Genomic DNA, 22,358 nt, shown 5'->3' with positions numbered 1-22,358 from the left:
TGGGCTCCCTCCTGGCCCGATATTGTGTGGGGAGTTGGGGAATCGGCGGGGCAAGAGGGCTTGGGCTCCTTTTTGCCCCGATCGTGTCGGGGAGTCGGGGGGGCAAGAGGGAACCAGGCGGAGAGAGGGCAGTTAAGCGCAGTGCCTGCGCGGAAGGATGCAGCTCGGGCGACTTCGTTGTGTGAAACGAAGTTCGTTGTACGGAAGAGGGCTTGGGCTCCTTTTTGCCCCGATCGTGTCGGGGAGTCGGGGGGGGGCAAGAGGGAACCAGGCGGAGAGAGGGCAGTTAAGCGCAGTGCCTGCGCGGAAGGATGCAGCTCGGGCGACTTCGTTGTGTGAAACGAAGTTCGTTGTACGGATCAAGACATAAAGTTCGTTGTGTGCAGCGTTCGCTGTGCGAGGCGTCCGTTATGCGAGGCACCACTGTATTTTCTTTTGAAAATTGACGTTCATATCGGTTTACCATGCACTAAAAATTCTGTATAAAATTAAATATGTGAGAATAAGTAAAATAAGCAACACCCTAAAATCTGGGAAAAGTCATAAATATAATAAAAACTATCCCCCCCTTTTTTGAAGCTGCATTAGGGTGTTTTTTTTTATCGCCGACCTTAGCAGTAAAACTCCGATGCTCATAAAATTCATATGAGCGTCGGAGCTTTTACCACCCTAATGAGGCTTCATAAAAGTGAGGGCGTATTTTTCTTGCCGATGCACATTCTTGGTGTTCTATATTAGAGAATGACACGGGGACCGTTTACCGCAGTAAACTGCGGGTCACCGCAGTAAATATGCAGGAATGGAGACACTTGCAACTGGTTTACCGCAGGAATGGGGACAAGACCTTTCACCGCCCCGTGGGAGCAGTAAAAGTCTTACTCCTGTGATAAAAAAATTGCGACCGTGTCAAACTCGCCATCTTCTCCCCAGCTCCTCTTACGCCTATTTTACCTTCAGGAGCCAGCCATGCCACGATGAAGACAGAAGGAACCTAAAACCAAAGCCTGAGACCAATGTGATTTGAAGAATAAAATTACCAGACAACAAAAAGAAAAAAATAAATTTATTTTATATTTTGTGATTAGAATATTTCAGATTTGAAATATGTATCCTGCTAGAGCTGGTATTGGACATAACTGGGGACCGCAAAGTCCAGACTGTGCTTCTTTAGCTTTCAGCTGGCTTAGGGCTCTCTGTCTCTGACCAGGGAGTTGCCCTCCTCTAACACTTTTCCTGCCATGTGTGACTAAAGTATTCTGTTAGCTTGATTTTTCTATGTAGCATTCTATAGTAATTTGGTTTGTTCAGTTTTCACAATAGTGGAGGAGATATTTGTGAAAGGGAGGGGAGATGGGTTTTGTTGAACCTTGCTCTGTTTTATTTGTGTTCAAAAAATGAGAATTGCCAGAAGAGAAGCTTCCGCCCACACACACGCGACTGCAGGGCGGCACAGGCAGGCTTCACTGGCATCAGTTTCTTTTCTAAAGCGTCGCGAAAGTAAGAGGGAGGGAGGGAGATAGATTTGGCCGGAGGGAAGGAGGGAGGGAGGGAAGGGGCCGCGCACGTGATCGGTGACCGTGCGCCTTTCCTCCCTTAAGTTTCTTTACGAAGGTAAGGGGGAGGGAGAGAGATTCTCGGGCCGCTGAAGGGCGGTGAGGTGGTGAGAGGGAAGGGTGGATGCGGGGATGGGGCGGTGAAGGGGACGGCGGGTTTGGGGACGGGGCAGTGAAGGGGACGGTGGATTCAGGGACGGGGCAGTGAAGAGGATGGTGGTCCCATGACAGGGTAGTGACGGGGACAGATTTTTTCCCCGTGTCATTCTCTATTCTATATCTATGCAGTAGAATTTCATGGAGAATTCATATGGAATACTCTATTCTAGGAGATCTATTTTTGTAGCCGATGTTTTGGAGGGAAATGTTTGAAACTATTTAGACTGGTATTATACATAGAAATTAGCATGGAGCATTGGCTGTTTGCAAACTGCTGTCCTCAGAGAAGACCTAAAATGTTCAGTGGATCCCACAGTGTGAGATAGAATGAGGGAAGATGCATTTCAGATGAGATATGAAAATAATGTGCATGTATTTTATTTGCATTTAAAATTCACTTGCACACAGAAGGAGCTGGAAAGTCTTCAGGAACTTGTAGGATTGTGTGATGCCTTCTCGAACATTGTACTCTGCTACACATTGTAATTTATTTATTCCAACTCATAAAAATTACGCTTATAAACTTTATCTAGTACTTTCCTGCGTACAGGACCTGTTGAGTGAAATAAGCTTCCAGAATATATCAAACAACTAAAAGATTTGTGTAAATTAAAAGTAATTGTTAAAATGTCATGGGGCTCATAATAGTAATAATAATAAAAAAAAATCTAAAAAATGGCCTAAATGGGTACTTGGACGATCAAAAAGCCTGATTGTCCAAGTACCCATAACCAAAGCTGGTTTTAGATGTATCTAAAACCAGCTTAGGCCTTTCCCCTGCCTCTAAATGCATAGAGCGAAAAGAAGCATTTTTAGAGGAGGGGAAAGGGTGAGAGGTGGATCAACCTAGACATAGGCGTACACCAGGTATAACCAAAAGTTTAGGCAGGTTGCCTAGTCGGCACTTATACGTTTTGAATTAGACCAAGTCAAAACAGGTATAAGTGCCAAAAAAGGGCCCGCTGAGCTGATGGCAGCTGCCTCAATCAGCTCAGCAGCCCAGCAACCTACCCACCCCCCCACAGCAACCATCGCGGCAGGAGAGATGGCTCTTCTCACCTGCCGCGATGGCGATCACCCCTCTACCTGAACTGCTGTGACCCGCGGCAGGAGAGATGCCCAGTTTCTCCTGCTGCAGTTTGTGGCAGTTCGGGTAGAGGAGTGATCATTATCGCGGCAGGTGATAGACAATCTCTCCTGCCACGATGCATCATCTCCCCCCTCGACAAGATCAGGCAGGAGGGAGCCCAAGCCCTCCTGTCAAGGCGACCCCCACCCCGCCAACCAGGCCCATGTGCCTAAGGTCCCACCCACAGGAGAGGCCTAAGACTAATGGGCCGATTCCATTTGGCCTAGGCGCCTCAGGCCCCACCTGTGGGCAGGGTTTGAGCTGCCTGGGCCAATCAGGCCCTAAGGCCTGCCATTCGAGGGATGGTGGGCCTGCCGGACAGACGGGCTTGGGACCCGTCCGTCCAACTATGTTTACAGATACGGGGAGGGGGATTATGGGTGGGGGGGGGTCTAGGGGTCAGCAGGGGGGTCTTGCGGGTCAGCAGGTGGGGGGCCGATTGGGGATTCAGGGCGATCGTGGGAGGGGGGGTGCGTCGAGGGCAGGAGGGCCTGGGATCCCTTCTTCCCGTATCTTAGTGGGGGTGGAGGGTAGGGGGGTCGCCTGGGCAGAAGGGCTTGGGCTTCCTCCTGCCCAGATCGTAGTTGGCCAGGGTGGGGGTTGCCATGCCAGGAGGGCTTGGGCTCCCTCCCGGCCCAATCGTTGCTGGGGTGGGGGTGATTCTGTAACCCGTGTTCTTTTAGACAGACACCGGTTACCGAATGCAGCTTTTAGGCGAAGGACTGGCCCCTCCTTCGCCTAAAAGCCCTTGTTTTGGACGTTTGGGACTTAGGCTTTTTTTTAGGTTGATTATATAGTGTAAATTTAGACGTAGTGATGGTCTGAGTATTTAAACAGTTGAACGTAGAGGCAGGCCATTATCAAAAAAACCCTCCTTTTGGACGTTTTTTTTGATAATGGACATTTTCCCTGCTTCTACTTTCAACGTTTAGGGCCTTAGGTCAAAAGGGGATTTAGACTTTTTTTTTTTTATTATGCCCCTCCACCTGTTTTGCAAGATGAAGTATGATAGTTGATGTTTTTTTTATATGATCTGGCAATTTCGATGTTTTTTGACATGTTTGTTTTGTTATTTTCAAGTTTCAAGTTTATTAGGATTTTATATACCGCCTATCCAAGGTTATGTAAGCGGTTTTACAATCAGGTACTCGAGTATTTTCCCTATCTGTCCCGGTGGGCTCACAATCTATCTAACGTACCTGGGGCTATGGAGGATTAAGTGACTTGCCCAGCGTCACAAGGAGCAGCGCGGGGTTTGAACCCACAACCCCAGGGTGCTGAGGCTGTAGATCCAACCACTGCGCCACTGATTGAGTATGTTTGGTTGAAATCCTATATAGAGACTCTCATTTCTTCACCTATCTTCAAACTTTCTTAATCATAATTCTCAACCTCTGCTATTTTGGCCTGTGGCTAAAGCTGTGATCTGTGGCGGTATCATAGCATGTGTTAACGCTAGAAAGAAATGCCTAACGGCAGGTATCCTGGGCCTGGAAAAACAGCTTTTGTGGGACAAAGGTTTTTATTAATTCTCTCTTGCCCAATAAAAGGGAAGCTTGATACAATGATACATGAGCGTACATCAATTTTCTGTAAAGACTTCACCATATTTGGCGGTCCGGAATAATCCTCAGTTTCCGGCAGGCATTTCTTCCACAGCCTTTCTTCGTTGGGAATAATAATCGAAAATGTCCAAAAATATGATCCTATCACGCCACTTCTGATGCAAGCACACTGGCACCCCATAGAATAACTTATAAAAATGCACTCTTAACTTTCAAAATAATCCAGAATAATCAACCTGATTTCCTTAATAACATCTTAATTCCATATACCCCATCCAGGATACTCGGATCCCAGTCACACAATTTACTCTCTATTCCATCCCTCCGCATTTTGAGCATCACCTGTAAAACTAATTTTGCCGTCACCACACCGACCATTTGGAACGCCTTACCTAGCGAACTACGTAACGAAAATTCTCTTGATAAATTTAAAGGAAAAAATTAAAATATTCCTCCTTAAGGATGATTTTAATCCTTAAATCCTTCTTGCTTCTGTCTCCCGATTCCACCTAGCTCTGGTTTTTCAGATTTCCCTTCCCTCTTCTATTGCCCTTTGTCGGACTGCTTTTTTTATGATGATGGATTTCTATCCCTTTATCCTCCCGTTTTATGTCAGTCTTGTTAGTCTCCCCTGTTTTTAGTGCTATACATGTTAAAAACGTTTTATAATATAAACCGCCTAGAAGTATGACAGGCGGTATATGAAACTTTTAATAAACTTGAAAGGTCTCAAATATTTACTTCATGTCTAAACTGAAGAAGACAAGGTGCAACCTTTTGTGGAGTTGCAACAAAAGCATTCGCTTTCCGTTCTTGATACTTTTCCATATCTACAAATCAGACATTATGTTGGTAGTTTACTCTGGACAGATTTGACAGAAGATGTTCAGGAGGAATTAGTTGGGCTTTACACCTTGGGTGCTCAGACCAAAGTAAAGTACCTCTTTTTTAACCACCATAAATCATTGCAAGATACATCTCCTGAGCTTACCTATCGCAGGTACATGAATACTTGACAGGCGGGTTTACATAGGACCCTTTCTAAATCAACCTTCAAGGCCTTTGTTCTGACTGTCCGTAAGGTGACAGACTATGTTTCCTGTTTGCATTTTGCCTGCATATATCGCCGCGGCGGGCGCGACTCCTTGGCATCTACTGCTTGCTGCCCTAAATGTGAGTCAACTGATGCTACGATGCTCGTACTTTGGGACATATGTTCGGGCCTTGTCCTATAGTACAATGATTTTGGTACTTGTTGCTTCGTTACATTTCATCTCTTTGGAATTGTGTTAGTCTCGAACCTCAGATTCTTTTTGATGTCTTTTCCTTACAATCGCCAACACCAACAGGTTATCCATCCTTCTTAAAGCGCGCCATTCTGCTTGGGGAAATAATAATAATAATAATAACTTTATTCTTATATACCGCCAACAAATAGTAAGTTTGCTCAAATAGTTGGATTCGACTGGACCTTCCGTACAACAGTGGAGGTTACAAATGATCAACCTGCTTAACCCTTTCAGGACCAAGGGACATATTTGTCCCATAACTTTAAAATCCTATAAATTTTGATTGGGATAGTCTACAGTTCTAAATTTGATATGTACGGATTCCATAGGATACTGCCTTTATGTAAACAAACTGGTTCCGACATTCATTCATTAGCGTCGTTGCTAGATTGACGAGAAGATTCACTTGCCACACTGTCCATAAGCCAGAAGTGTGATTTTTTTAAATAAAAATAATGATATTTCACACAAAAAATCTATTTTTTGGCATCTGCAAGCCCTTTTTACCATAAAAATGTCGTCAAAACCACAAAAATTGGCCTACGATCCTTATGGTCCTGAAAGGGTTAAAATGGAACACACCCAGGTCCGGGACGTGGATTCGGTGTTGGGGGAAGCGCTTCACACATACCCGGAGTGCACTTTGGAATTCCTTTTCACCAGCTGCAAGGAGTCGTATTTTGAACTTATACTTTCTTGATCATAACAGACCTCATTCTTATTTGGATATGTCTTTGTTTGGGAGGGGGCGGGGGAAAGAGGGATTCGTCTTGGATAATTGTTTGAGCATGTCTGAATCTGGATTTGATGAGTGCTCTGCTCTACATCTGCTGTTTAGAAGTTGATGGTTTGCCTGTTTACGTCTTTGAGGCTGCTTAATCGAAATGATTTAAACATAAACACCGATATTTTAGTTTCAGGACCAAGGCTGTAAGGAAAGCTACATAAAAAGTAATTCCCCAAATGACAGGTGGTCTAAAAGCGCTGGGTAGCAAATGTCCTGTTTCTATAGGAACAGAAGATGATTCCATGCTTGCTTTAATACTTTGGCCCTCTGCTAAGTAAAGAATATAAATGATCCATCATGTAGGATTAAGAATTCTGATCTTCTCCGCTGCGTGTCGGTTTTTGAACTGGTCCTCTGGTCGTGTCATTTCATTTCTCCGTATAACCCCGCCGCAGTGTTCTTTTGTTGTTTCATATTGTTTTGCTGTGTGGCGAAGAAATGACCCCGTGGCTGTCTTTCTCCGAGCATGGATCAGCCACCAGCTCTGTCTCACTACAGAAGATGTGAAGTGAGCAATGAGGGCTTTCGCACTTGAGATGATGCATCTTCAAAGATGCAGTGCATAGCACTTAGGTGTCTCCGGAAGGAACAGGGATGTCAAAAGAGGTGGTTTGGCATTAGCCCAAAGAAAGGTATCGCAGCTTATAAAGAATCCAGTTTTACCGGGACTGATGTAGTTACTAGAACTCTTCCCTACACAATGACTAGTGGAATAACTATACACAATTGTTTTCAATTTTCCCTCAGTGCTTCTCATATATAGCGGTAAATAGCATTTTGATCTTTGCAATCTGAAATATCGGAATGATTTTGTAGAGTTATATCTCTTCCTAAAAGAGAATTTTAAAAAACAGTCCACATGTGCATATTTTAAAGCAGTATTTCTCAACTCGGTCCTGGAATCCCCCCCCCCCCCTTGACAGTCAGGTTTTCAGGATATCCACAATGAATATGCATGAAAGAAATTTGCATACTCTGCCTCCATTATATGCAAATTTCTTTCATGCATATTCATTGTGAATATCCTGAAAACCTGACTGGCAAGGAGGGGGGGGGGGGCGGACTCCAGGACCGAGTTGAAAAACGCTGCTTTGTTTTTGAGCAAATGTTATATTCTGGGGAAAAAGTGTATTTTGAATTTCTGGCTGGCTGATGGTCCTCCCTCCTTCTGGTATTGGAGGAATAAATTACACGAACTTCTAGGCTGGGAGGCTTATTCCTCTCGCCGCCGGAGCAGAGACTTTGTTCGTATTTGGTCTCCTTATTTGGACAGTTTGTCTCCCCGGATTCGTAGTCGCACTTTGAACAGACTGCAGTTGTATCCTACCCCGCCTGTCTTACTTCCCCCTTTTTTTTCTGGATTTGGGGGGAGGGGGGATAGAGGAGTTGGGGGGGGTCTACTTGGGGGAAAGGGGGGGAGGGGGGTTGGGGGAACCTTGTAACCTAAGAGGACATCAGAGTCCAGTCCTCTTGGAGGGGCATTGTCTTATTTACTTCAATTCTCGTCTGCCATTTTGAATTTGTTGGTGTATGGTTTGTTCTTGTTAATAAAAACATATGTGATATTCAAGGTCAAGTCTAGTGGTTCAGTGACAAATATGGATGAGGACTAATCAGAAATTAAAGGCAATTGTTGCATTATGTGATAACCAGGACAGATCTAGCAAAATGCAACATATGTACTCATACATTGCCTAATGGATAGCTTGTCCACTCACAGTGCAGCGCTCGGCTTTTAACTGTACTGCAGCCATGAGGTCAGAAACATGGACGCTCCTTTGCAAGATTGCACCATGGAAGAGCAACGTGCAGTAGTGACCTCCTCTAAGAAAATCATATTGACCTTCTTTTGGGACATGAGGGGGCCTATTCTGGCGCACTGGCAAGCGGTGAGACATGAAAACTACTGTGCATTGCTGCAAAATGAACTTAATGCTACAATTTGCAGCAAAAGAAGAATGTTGTCCAAAACAGCCTTGTTGCCCCCTGACAATGAACGTCCTCATACGGCAGCAGCGACAGAAGAAACAGAGCAACAGCTGGGATTCGAACGTCTTTCGCATCCTCCGTACAGCCCGGAGCTGGCGCCTAGCGATGATCATTTCTTCGGTCCACTGAAGGAGACAATGCGACGCCACAGTTTCATTTCTGATGATGAAGTAAAGGAAGCGGTGCTCAACTGGCTTGGGGAACAGCCGAAAAACTTCTCGGCAAGAATGCAGAAGCTCGTAGAACGATACAACAAATGCGTCGTCTTACTTGGGGACTATGTGGAAAAGGGTTCATAGACAACACCGCGAAAGACAAAGGCGCGCGCCGACAACTGAGCGCAAGACGGAGGCGCGCGCTGAAGAAAATTAGTTTTTAGGGGCTCCGATGGGGTTTTTTGTTGGGGAGCCCCCCCAGTTTACTTAATAGAGATCGCGCCGGAGTTGTGGGGGGTTTGGGGGGTTGTAACCTCCCACATTTTACTGTAAACTTAACTTTTCCCCTAAAAACAGGGAAAAAGTGAAGTTTTCAGTAAAATGTGGGGGGTTACAATCCCCCAAACCCCCCACAATGCCCCCACAACACGGCGTGATCTCTATTAAGTAAAGTGAGGGGGTTCCCCCCCACGCCCACCCGTCAGAGCCCTAAAAACAGTAATTTTCTGCAGCGCGCGCCTCCACACTGCGCTCAATTGTCTGGGCGCGCCTTTGTCCCGGCGCGCTTTTGACCTGACACTGTGGAAAAGTGATATGTTCAGTTACTTCTATTAAAGACGTTAAATGTATTTTGCCTTTACACTTCTCCCTCCGAAACCATGGTTTCAGTATCCGCGGATTCAGTTATTCGCAATATTTTGGCAAAAAGACTATTTTTATTTTTTGACTATTTTTAAGCCATCCAAGTCTCCCCGGAACCTTACCTGGTGGTCTAACGGTGAAGCGGGGCAGCCTCGAGACTACAACATGAACTCACGGCAGCCATTCTGATGACGGCGCTGCACGGGGTAGGAGCATAGGAAGATCGCTCCTGCCCCTCTTCACCGCTAGACCACCAGGTAAGGTTCCAGGAATGCAGGAAGGAGGCGGGGGTGGGTGAGCACCTAACCCCCGTGAATACCAAGAGAGAAGTGTACTTTTTTATTTATCCTTGTATATGGGTTGGCAGAACAGGTTGGGTTGGGGAGGGGGCAAAATTGGGAGCAAGACTCAGTGACTTAATGAGTAGAGTTCAGATGATCTGAGTTCCAGAGGAAGCTGCTATCTGTGGAGGAAATACAAACAGAGGCCTCCTTTTACGAAACTGCGATAGCAATTTCTAGCGCGGGGAACCGTGCTGAAAGGCCCATGCTTCTCGCAACACTCATAGGATTTAAATTTTATCAGGGAGCTGGACACTCAGGGACATAGAAACATGATGGCAGATAAAGGCCAAATGGCCCATCCAGTCTGCCCATCCGCAGTAACCATTATCTCTTTCTCTGAGAGATCCCACGTGTCTATCCCAGGCCCTCTTGAATTCAGACACAGTTTCTGTCTCTACCACCTCTTCCGGGAGACTGTTCCGCGCATCTACCACCCTTACTGTAAATAAGTATTTCCTTAGATTACTCCAGAGCCTATCACCTCTTCACTTCATCCTATGCCCTCTCATTGCAGAGTTTCCTTTCAATTGAAAGAGACTTGACTCAGGTGCATTTACATCACGTAGGTATTTAAACGTCTCTCTATTCTTTGAGATGCTGGAATGTTGCTACCCTTTGGGTTTTGGCCAGGTACTAGGCACCTGGATTGGCCACCATGAAAACGGGCTACTGGGCTAGATGGACCATTAGTCTGATCCAGTATGGCTGTTCTTATGTCTGCCAAGTATAGAACAATCAAGTCATTGTAACATCACTGATGAGGTTGGCTCTGAGGCACTGTGGAATGAGGCATTATGACATCACAATCTCAGCTCTGGAATGTTGCTCTCATTGGGGTTCCGGAATCTTGCTATTCTTTGAGATGCTGGAATGTTGCTACTCTTTGGGTTTTGGCCAGGTACTAGGGACCTGGATTGGCCACCATGAAAACGGGCTACTGGGCTTGATGGACCATTGGTCTGACCCAGTATGGCTATTCTTATGCTCTTATGTGTGTCAAGTATAGGACAATCAAGCCATTGTAACGTCACTGATGAGATTGGCTCTGAGGCACCGTGGAATGAGGCATTATGACATCACAATCTCAGCTCTGGAATGTTGCTCTCATTGGGGTTCTGGAATCTGGCTATTCTTTGAGATGCTGGAACGTTGCTACTCTTTGGGTTTTGGCCAGGTACTAGGGACCTGGATTGGCCACCGTGAGAACGGGCTACTGGGCTTATGTTCTTAATGTTAAACCACCATTCAGAGGGCATCCAGCTCTGCCTGGGTTGTTATGCACTGTACATTTCCAGAAGGTGCTGAAAACGCAGACTGAGATTCCAACTGCATTCTGCGTGTTGATTACATTTCACCATCGGTGCATAACAGGTTTCAGTTTGCATAGCAGCACTAAGCTTGCTGCATACTGCATGGATAACACTTACACAAGCAGCCTTGTGCAGACTGCATTGATGACATTAAAAACCACTTTGAACACAAACCCCATTTTTAACTGAAACTCAACATGCAGCCCTAGAACAGGAACTGCTAATATACTGCCGTCTTGGTGGGGGCACCAGCACCTGTCCCCCTCTCCTCTCTGCCCCCCCACCCCCGCTCCTTCCCAACCCCCCTGCCATCTGCGTGCACCCTTTCCCTTGTGCCTCTTTAATTTTCCCGGTGGGAGGAGCTTCACGAACGTGCTGCCTGCATCAGTGTCGACTCTCTCCTGACATCACTTCTGGTTCCTGCGCCTAGAAAGTGACATCAGAGGGAAAGCAGGCATGACACGTGCAGCAAGTTCGTGATGCTGCTCGTGCCCGGAAAATTAAAGAGGTACGGGGAAAGGGAAGAGGGGTGCGCATGAGGCAGGGGGGTCAGGAAGGAGCGAGGGCGGAGAAGAGGGTGGGGGAGGGGCACCACCGCCCTGGGTGCCACTGTATACGTTGAAGACAACCAAAATAAAGTCCTCTTTGTAAAATGGTCCAGCAGAAAAAAAATGTTGAGGAAGTCTAGTCAAATAAGGACATAAGATTTTTCGCTGCAGGGTCAGACCAGTGGTCCATCGTGCCCAGCAGTCTGCTCCCACGTTGCCCCCCAGGCCAAAGACCAGCGCTCTAACTGGATTTAACCTTACCTGCATACGTTCTGGTTCAGCAGGAACTTGTCTAACTTTGTCTTGAGTCCCTGAAGGGTGTTTCCCCCTATAACAGACTCCGGAAGAGCGTTCCAGATTTCTACCACTCTCTGGGTGAAGAAGAACTTCCTTATGTTTGTACGGAATCTATCCCCTTTCAACTTTAGAGAGTGCCCTCTCGTTTTCCCTACCTTGGAGAGGGTGAACAACCTGTCTTTATCTACTTTGTCTTGAATCCCTGGAGGGTGTTTTCCCCTATAACAGACCCCGGAAGAGCGTTCCAGATTTCTACCACTCTCTGGGTGAAGAAGAACTTCCTTACGTTTGTACGGAATCTATCCCCTTTTAACTTTAGAGAGTGCCCTCTCGTTCTCCCTACCTTGGAGAGGGTGAACAACCTGTCTTTATCTACTAAGTCCCTTCATTATCTTGAATGTTTTGATCATGTCCCCTCTCAGTCTCCTCTTTTCAAGGGAGAAGAGGCCCAGTTTCTCTAATCTCTCGCTGTACGGCAACTCCTCCAGCCCCTTAACCATTTTTGTTGCTCTTCTCTGGACCCTTTCGAGTAGTACTATGTCCTTTTTCATGTACGGCGACCAGTGTTGGACGCCGTATTCCAGGTGAGGGCATACAATGGCACTAGGGAAATATATACAACCTCTTGTAGGGGTAAAATAGATGAATTGTATTCAACAGACTCGATGAGTATACATCTTACAGAAGGAGGCAATTTTAAACGGAAAATACCATGTAGATAACACCATAGGGGTCAACTTTTCAAAATTATTGGAGGTGCTAAACCCATTGGGAATTAATCCTCTCTGGACACAGTCAAAGAGTTTGCTCAATCTTTGGGATACTCAAGTACCCACAGAGCTGGATCCTATGGACGACATGGTTACGAAGCACGTGCAGTCTAAAGATTCTGCTTTCAGAGCTGGCAAGGAGGGAGAGGGGTGCAACCCATGCCACAAGGGGTTCCAATCCTGCCCCAAAACAGACAATCTGTGAGCCTAAGGGTCCTCCCTCAAATTTCTATCCTGGGTCTTTCCATCTCTAGCGCTGGCTCTGACTACTTCTTATTACGTATTTTATTGGCTGTGGGTGGAAGAAAAATTATTGGTTACTGCTAATTTGGTTATAGTAATATAGGTATATCTGTATCATTTTATATATATGGTAAAACATATAGGACATTAGTTACATGACATGTCGTCCTTTTTGAAAAAGAGTTTATTATTTGCATGTACTGACAAACGCCTTGAATGATGAACCTTCGCTGACATCATCATACCTGGGATTTATGCACCTAAAAGCACATCCTTGAACATTAACATTTTCTCTACATGGCTTTTTCTCCTGGAAAACACTTGTCTAAAAAATGACTTTTCAAAGATTGTATTTAAAGTGTATAAATGTATTTATTATCTAAATACATTTGTATATTCATAAAGCTGGAAATGGTAGATAATATTGTTAATGAGTGAGGTGAAGGAAGCTATTAGAGCTAAAAGAGAATCCTTCAGAACGTGAAAGGGTCCATCTGAAAATAATTGTAAACAGCACAAGGAATGGCAAGTCAAATGCAAGGCGCTAATAAGAAAGGCAAAGAGAGACCTTGAAAAGAAGGTTACACTGGAGGCAAAAACAAACAGCAAAAACTTTTTTCAGTATATGAAAAGCAAGAAGCCAGAAAAGAATCAGTTGGACTGCTAGATGACCGAGGGGTAAAAGGGGCTCTCAGGGAAGACAAGGCCATAGCGGAGAGATTAAATGAATTCTTTGCTTCGCTCTTCACTGAGGACGATGTGGGGGGGGGGGGGGGGGGAGCTACCAGTGCCAGAAATGGTATTCAATGCTGATGAATCAGAAAATCTCAAACAAATCTCTGTAACACTGGAAGACGTAAGGGTCAATTTGACAAACTGAACCATAGCAAATCACCAGCACCAGATGGTATACATCCCAGAGTGCTGATAAAACTGAAAAATGAGCTTGCTGAGCTATTGTTAGTAATTAGTAATTATCTTTAACATTAAGCATGGTACTGGAAGACTGAAGGGTGGCCAATGAGATGCCAATTTTTTAAAAAAAGTTCCAGAGGTGATCCAGCAATGAGCAATTGATTGTGCTTTTTTTTTTCTGAATTCAGTCCAGAATATTTTTTATGTAATTCTTAGTTTATAGCTTCAAGTTACAAAAATGGGAAAAAAAATGACTTCACATTTCTAAACTCCTGACCAAAGTCTCTCAATTATTAGGCAACTCAATATCCAAATGTGACTGTCCCAAAAATAAAGCTGAATTGGATTCACTGGCTTCCAAAGATAGTCAGCCAGAAGATAATAAAATTGCATTTATCTGCCTCTTAATAATAGAAACAGACAAAGCCTGCATACAGCAATGGCTACTGGGCAAAAGAGAGAAAGAAAATCCTGCCACAGATCTCCCATGAACATGGAAATATGGGGAAACCAGCTGTGCTCAAAGCTCCGGATTATTCCTTAATGTCGAAGGTGGGCAGCAAGTAATGGATATGGATGAAAATGTTTTCATGATTCATCATCTGTTCTGGGTACCAAAAACAAAATCCATTGCAAGCACTGTTTTATCCGAAGACTCATGCATTAGCAGAGGTATGGTAAATAAGATTCACTAATGGTTAACGCCTGTTTTGATTTATAGAAGTAATACTGTCAGGTTCAACACTGTGTAGACTTGAGAACAGTAAGTGCAGAAACGGTACTCCGGGGAGGACAGAGAAATTTTGAAGACTGAAGCCTGGCGCCCGGAGAAATTACAATTGCTGCACTGTTTAAATCTTCTTTCTCGGAGCATATTATTGTGGCTTTTGGAAAATGAAGTCCATAAAAAGGAACTTCATCTCAGGAAATCAAATTGTTCTGCAGATGCGAGTGCTCTAGGTCAGGGGGAGGCAATTCCGGTCCTCGAGAGCCGGAGCCAGGTCAGGTTTGCATGCACTGCCTCCTTGAGATGCAAATCTATCTCATGCATATTTAGTGTGGATATCTTGAAAACCTGACCTGGCTCCGGCTCTTGAAGACCGGAATTGCCTACCTCTGCTTTAGGTAATGTGTGATGAGACAGTGGTCAGATGCATGTGCTGTTGTTACTTTGGTTGTGCTGTCTACCTTCTCTGCCCCTTCCAGGGAAAAGTGTGGCCACTGGGCAACAATCCTGAAACCACCAGAGCTAATATTGTATTGTGTAGTGTGAAGGTGGCTGAAAGACAATAGCAGCTTATGGATTCCCACCATCCTATCCACGTTATTACATTACATGAGTATTTATGGATCGCTAATATGCCCTAGAAGGAGTTCAGTGCGATTTCCCATTTAGAAGAGCCTGGCCATGTCCAGGATTGACATTATTTCATTAAGGTTCAGACATAAATTACTTGCTTTGTGTTTGTGTAGGCATACGTACTAGGGGACATGCGATGAAGCTGCTAAGTAGTAGATTTAAAACAAACCAGAGAAAATATTTCTTCACACAAGGTATAATTAAACTCTGGAATTTGTTGCCGGAGAATGTGGTGAAATCAGCTTAGCAGGGTTTAAACGTCTATGGGATGTTAGTGTGACTACTTTTAGGTATAATTAGGGAAGAGCCATTTCCATAGTAATATTTTGGACTGGATCAGAAACTAATATACTTAGGGACTAGTTTACCAAATTGTACTACCGTGTGTGTGTCAACATACATTATAAATAATTAGGTCCCAGGAGCATGAAATATTTATTTATTTATTTATTCAGTTTTCTAGACCATTCTCCCAGGTCCCTAAGCATTTTTCCCTATCTTTCCCGGTGGGCTCACAATCCTGGGGCAAGGGGGGGATTAAGTGACTTGGAGCGTGAGTTTGAACCCACAACCCCAGGGTGCTGAGATTGTAGCTTTAACCACTACGCCACACTCTATAGAAACCCCCATCTTAATGTGCTCATATGTCTCCATGTATGCCTACCTATGAAATAAATATTGTACAATATGTACGATAAGCACATATGTGCAGTGTAGCACTTAGATGGAATTTTTGCACCTATGGCTGCATATGTACAGATGTCCATCCTATCATACTCTCTGCAAGAAACTCCCCAACCCCTATATGTCCTGTCTGTCCAAACTAGAGTGTAAGCTCTTCTGAGAAGGGACTATTGAATGTTAAATATACAGCATTGCATACGCCTTAGAGCTCTATAGCAATAAGTAGTAGTAGCAGTAAATCAAGTCCTAGACTATATTTTTCAACATACATGCATTACCTTCCATAAAAAGTATTTTCTTACAAAAAGTCAGATGCATATGTTTATGGATACTTTGCTAGGATTACCAGATTTTACTTCCTCTAAATTAGCACAATACGAAGACCTGGATATCTGTTTTACAGATCGTATGTGATGCACAACTGCAGTATTCGGCCTTTTAGAGTGTCTGCAACGTGTCTTCATTACACATTATCCTAACAATTCAGTTCGTATCTGAGAAGCCCCATTTGCATAGTAGCTCATTGTGGGACTTGGGGCATCTATGTCAGGATGTTCACATTTTCCTGGTGTTTAAGAATATGATCTGCCAAATGTGAAACCTTTTGTACATCACATTTAAGGAGGGTAGGGAGTACACACGAGAGTTGCAATTTTGCAAAAATATATGTAGAAAAAGAGTGCCGGCACTCAGCAGTTTCCATATATTCGTACTGTAACTGCCAGTAGCTTGACTTGAAAAAAACGATGGGGTTGAGATTCAGCCAGTGGTGCGCATCAAACAAAAAGTAACCCTCCCCACAAAAAAGCAGAGCTCTTGGGCTGGGAATTCTCTGAAGGCCCTGACAGTATTGATATAATTTGATTGGCTGAGCCTGCTCGACCAATCAGATTCAGAGTAGTGCCCTCGGGGCCTTTAGGGGGTGGGGCGAATCCCGGGAAGGCCCTGACTGCACGCCTCTGGATTCAGCCTACATTGGTAAATGGTTTATAAGCTAGTTTCAGCTGTGGGCAGAACTAATCCCAGATATTCAGTGCTGGGACATGCAGGGCACTGAATATCCAGGTATGAACTCTGACCTGGAAGTTAAACATGCACTGGCCAATATTCCGAGTGATGCCTGGATAACTTGCTGCATAAAGTTAGGACAGCTCTTTGCTGACCTAATTTTATGCAGTTACTTTGCCAGTTAGCATACTGACAAATATTGTTGACTGGCTACGTTTCTGCTCTGCCTTAACTCTGCCCCCAGACTGCCAATAAACTAGATGGAAGGGATATTTAGCAGTATAATCCAATTAAGTGCTGCTGAATATCACCAGATAGCTCCACACAAGTGATTTAAAGGGCCGGGAACCCCTCCTGGCTATTTAATTTGCTTTGATTATTGACTCCCTATATCTAGGTAACTAAGACCAGTGGAGGGGCATAATCGACAGGAATGTCTAAATCCATTTTCATCTAAGTCGCAAGTTGTCCAAAGTAAAAAAGAGCTTAGGACACATTTTCGAAAAATACGTCCCAATTTTTTTTTTGTTTCGAAAATCGTCTAAGTATACGTCCTGCCGATCTGATCGTCCAAGCTGCTAAATCGTCCATCTTTATACCACATTTTCATCCATCTTTTCATCCAAGTCAAAAAAGCCTAGAACAAGCTCTGTTGGACGTGGGAGGGGTCTGCAAACTGATGGACTGAACACCCAGACATGGCACCTAAATAGGGCACTGTTGTGAACTTTACAAAAAGGGTGCCATGTCTTCATCTCACTACAACTCCCTTATAGGTCATGGTGAGCCCCCCAAACCACCTCCAGAATCCCCTAGACCCACTTATCTACCACCCTAATAGCCTTTATGGCTGCAGGAGCCACTTATATGCCAGTACAAAAGGTTTTGGAGGGTGTATAGGGGAGTGCACATGTTTCAGTATCAATGCAGGGATTACAGGGGCTTATGGGCATGGGTCCTCCTCTCCATGGGTCCCTAACCCACCCCCAAGATGGCTTAAGACGCCTCTGTGCAGGACGACTAGGCTTTCCTATGCCAGGCTGCCATGTGATGATGGTCTGGAGGCTGAATTTTAAAGGTGTGGTTAATATTTTTATGGGGTTGGGGGGGGTCGGTGATCACTGGACTAGTGTGTGGGGGTCTGTATTATGTGTTTGCAGTACTTATCTAGTGACTTTAGGTGGGTTTTTGTGACTTAGATCATGTTTTAAATGGTCTAAATCACAACACCCAAGTTCCATCGATCCTGTGTGGTATAACTTTTGCTTATACATACTGTACGACTAAGTCTAAGCCGGCCCACGTCCCACCCTCGACACTCCTCCTGACATGCCCCATTTAGCTCTGGTTATTCAGCGGCACTATGAAGGCCTAGGTCATTTAGAAAAACGTCCAAAACCCGTTTTTATTATCAGCACTTGGACGTATTTTGACAATGTTCGTCCAAGTGCCGAATTAGGCCGGTTTTTAGACGTTTTTCTCTTTTGATTATGAGCCCCTTATTCTATAAAAAATGTCTAAAATCAGGTGCCTAGATTGGCACACCAAATAGCCTAGCTTAATTATTCAATTAGCCTTAATCGGCACTTGAAAAATATCATTCAAATGATTAAATTGCAATTAATTAGCTGGTAGGCACTTGGTTGGTACCCATCAATTTGAGGTAGGTGCCTATTCTAATGTGCCTACCAGAAAGTAGGCATGGTTTGGACAATTTCCTGGAGGAAAAGTCCATAGTCTGTTATTGAGAAAGACATCGGGGAAGCCACTGCTTGTCCTGAATCAGTAGCATGGAATGTTGCGACTCCTTGGGTTTTGGCCAGGTGCTAGTGTCCTGGAATGGCCACCGTGAGGATGGGCTACTGGACTTAATGGGACCATTGGTCTGACCTGGTAAGGCTTTTCTTATGTTCTTATGGTATAGCGAGGGCGAGAGGCGCCCGGAGCAGTGGCACCCCTCCTCTGCCCCCCCCCCCCCACATGCTACGTTCCCACCCCCTCTTGCCATGCGCGCGCTGTAACATTCCTGGTGCAAACAGTAACCTCCAACCTGCTGTCACGTCAGTGTCGGCTCTTCCTGATGTCACTTCCTAGGCACGAGTCCAGGAAGTGACATCAGAGGGAGAGCTGACACAACAGCTGGCACGACAGCAGGTTGGGAGTTGCTGCTCACGCCAGGGGGAAGGGAAGCGGCACAGGAGTGGGGGTGGACAAGATGGCACCTGGGGCGGGCCGCCTCCCTGCTCCCTTACTACGCAATTGCCTAGAGGCTAGCTTTTTTTTTTTTTTTTAGAAAGTAGCTAAAAAAAAAAGGCTATCAGAGAAAAAATTAAGGTTCCAAAATCAACCAAAGAAATAGCTTGTTCTCAGCATAATACTGTACCTTAGAATGAATGTCAGATTCAAGAAGTCACACCATCCCCCGCCATCTCTCCTGGAGATGTTCTACTATTACAAAACTCCTCAGTTTTTCTAAATCATAGAAAATAAATGTGTTAAATCACCAAGTTTTATTTAGGCACTTACAGGGAAAAAGAATCTGTGCCAAGAGCAGTTACCGTTTGGTACATTACAAGAAGTTGTATCATTCTATTCAAAGTTGCCTAATCGAAATGTGAGAAAACAACAAAGCAATTGGTCCAATATAGAACCCATTGTGGAACCAACTTGGAATGGATGAGAACAAGGCTCGATGTGTATTACCAACAAGGCTGCTTCTGGGGCATATAACTGTGATAACAAAACACATGTATACTGTCACAGTATCACCCCTGTTCCAGTAAAGGAAACGCTGCAGGGCCGAAGAAGTAAGGATGGAGGTACGGAACAGACTGTGAGAGATGCAATACCTGTCCCTAAAGTTAGGTCCAGAGCATTGCAGTACCAACAGATTCTTTTACCTATCAGTTGCCTAGAACCTGTTCTTATTTCTCAAAGAAGCAAACATCATGGAAAGGTCAGGAACTACCAGTCCCAGCATGCCCCAGGGGAGTGAGAGGAATACAAACCAGGGCTGGAATAGCTAGACCAATCAGCCCAGGTGTAAAGAGCTGCAATCAGCTTAGAACAACCCAGAAGATAGCTGGCTTGAGACAAGAGAGCTCAGCTGGGTTGAGTGCTAGTCAGCACAATGTAGCAGAAAAGGGAGTGGCTGTTAGGAAGCAAGAGAAGCCCACGCCATCTCACAGATGCAGACTGACTGAATTGGAATGGAGTCTACTCCAGCACAGGACTGGAAAGCAGCAGGCAGGTCACTCACCAATGGCTCAGGTAAAGACCTCTAATGCTGAACTATTATGAGGATATTGAAATGAAGCCAGATGCTCTAGAAGCAAATGCCTGGAGCATGGAAACTGCAGAGTGTGGGGGTGGGGCTGAATCAGAAGTTATGGAGCTGAGCTAGAAGCTTGCATGCATTAATTAATGCTTACTGACAAAGAAGAATAGTTTGTGATTGGAAGATTGTTTCAACTTCTGCTGAAATAAGATGTTAAGACCCAGCTATGCTTTGAATTGTGTTTTTCTTTTGCCTGTATGAAACTAGTAAGGCAAACAGTTTATGTTTTGGAGATTTCAGTGGGTGGGGAACCAAGAGTTCTGGTTCCTTTATGGGAGGTGAAATCCCAAGCTTAGGGGAAGAGTTTTTCTTTGATTTTCCCCAAGCACTGGCAATTAAACCACTGGGCACAGAATCTGAGCTTCAAGCAACTTAGGTTTTGTTTTTGGAATGTTCATGACTTACCTGGTTTTCTTAACCTTATGTGGCAAAAAGCCAGAAGCAGCAGAAGGAAACGATGAATTTGAACTGTGTTTGACTATGTTTGCTTTGTTTATGCACCATCACTGAATATTGTGAAGCTATAACAAGTGCTGAACTGTTTTGCCAATAAAGAACATTTTTCTTTTCACTTTAAACCTGTATGTTTACTGCATTTTCCTCCACTCCACACTCCAAGCCTCGCCTTACCGCTCGGCCGAGGCCTGTGTGCTCCAGGCAAGGCCTCAGCTATGGCCACGCCCCGGTCACAATACATGCAATTAAAACACTGAATCGACCAATAAAATTCAGTAAAATAACATCATCGACTAAACACTAATAAAAACAATGTCACAAGGATGGTAAGAGGACAGCTTCTGCAAACAATAATGGCAAGCTGCTGTCCAAAAAACAGCTTCCACCGACTCAAAAAAAGCTATCAAATACTCAAAATCAGGGACTGTACCATATTAAAACACATGTATGAATACAAGAAACCAGAACCACAGGAACTATGTCCAAGATTTTCAATTAAAACCTCATAGAAATACTCACAAAGTCCTGGATCCCTTGAGACTGGCAAATGAGCAAATCATGCACATGACCAAACTTGCATATGAAAAGCCTGATGTCATGAATAATAAATAAAAGGTATCCAACAAAAAATAAAAAGTGTACAAAACATGGTACAACCCATAAAACACATGGTTCTAAGTAATGTACGCTCCTCCCTCTGTATTCGCGGTGGTTGCGGGCAGAACATATCCGCAGCCACCGTTTTTACTGTTGAAACCGTGAATAACTTTTTATCAGGCTAATAGCAGGCAAACAGCGTTTTTCTCTGTGCATGCTGGGAAACAGCGTTTTTCTCTGCCGGTTGGGTAGCCGGGAATCAGCGATTTTGAGGGTGAATGCTGGGAAGTGCTAAACTTTTTTTATCGGTACAGTACAGGTACTTTACTAATGATGTAAATTTGGGGGGAGGAGGCAGCATGCAAAAAATTGCGAACAAGCGAAACCACGAGCGCTGAAACTGCGAATACAGAGGGAAAAGTGTAATATCAAAAAATGGGTTTAAAAAGGGAAAAAGAACCCATAAAAATGTAATGATGCGGTTCTTATGTTTAAAATCACACATCAGAAGTCCATTTGACATCTTAAATAAAAACTTGCTAAAAATAACTTTGAGATGTTCAGGAGCCCAAAACTACCTAAAATGCTAAAAAGAAAAAAACGATGTAAAAATGGGCTTAACACGCGGAATAGTGCAAGCTAGATTGCCCCACGCACTAGCCCCAACCGCCTCCTTTTGAGCAGGCGGTAGATTTCTGGCTAGCATGCGCTAATCCGTTGCGTGCGAAAAAACCATTACCGTGGCTTTGTAAAACAACCCCTTAAAAGACCTGCTCTCGATTCTTAAAAAGCTGGTTGGGACTGAGACTTAAACACTTAAAACATGGTGGAACACACAGATCTCGTAAATGCTTTCCAGTGACATCACTGAATTCCAGTGATGTCATTGGTGTGTTCCAACCATGAAAGAAATCTCAAAGTGCAAAAACAATGTTAAAAACATTGAAGGACCTTTGCAAATATTTAAAAACATTTGGGAAGCTAGAGATGCAGGAATTGTAAGAAAGCGAAAGATGTTATTTATACAAATTTGGGATTCATATTTGCATCCTAAGGGTCGTAATGCGATTTTAAGTTGTATCTCTTAATTGGGCTTTTTATTAAGTTAAATGAAGAGAGTAACATTGGGTAGAGAGTACTATTGGATGAGAAGGGGTGGGTGTGGAGAGGGATGGTTAAGGTTCAAATTCATATAGATAAGTGGGGGTTTAATGATATTGG

General features: G+C 44.3%; 1 protein-coding gene across 2 annotated transcripts in view; it reads left to right on the top strand.

Moving 5' to 3' along the window:
- CDH13 (cadherin 13) overlaps positions 1 to 22,358 on the top strand; it is a 1,218,549-nt gene that overhangs the window by 253,604 nt on the left and 942,587 nt on the right. Inside the window, exon 1 of one of the 2 annotated variants that reach the window (XM_033942566.1) lies at positions 19,847 to 20,017. The exons of the other annotated variant lie outside the window; for it this stretch is intronic. Coding sequence (XP_033798457.1) covers positions 19,957 to 20,017 — 61 coding nt within the window. The 5' untranslated portion in view covers positions 19,847 to 19,956. Of the gene's footprint in view, positions 1 to 19,846; positions 20,018 to 22,358 lie in introns of those variants that run through there. 2 annotated transcript variants of the gene reach the window in all.

Source organism: Geotrypetes seraphini, chromosome 4, assembly GCF_902459505.1.
Source record: "Geotrypetes seraphini chromosome 4, aGeoSer1.1, whole genome shotgun sequence".
Classification (NCBI taxonomy): domain Eukaryota; kingdom Metazoa; phylum Chordata; class Amphibia; order Gymnophiona; family Dermophiidae; genus Geotrypetes; species Geotrypetes seraphini.
This window is presented reverse-complemented; position numbering and strand designations above follow the sequence as displayed.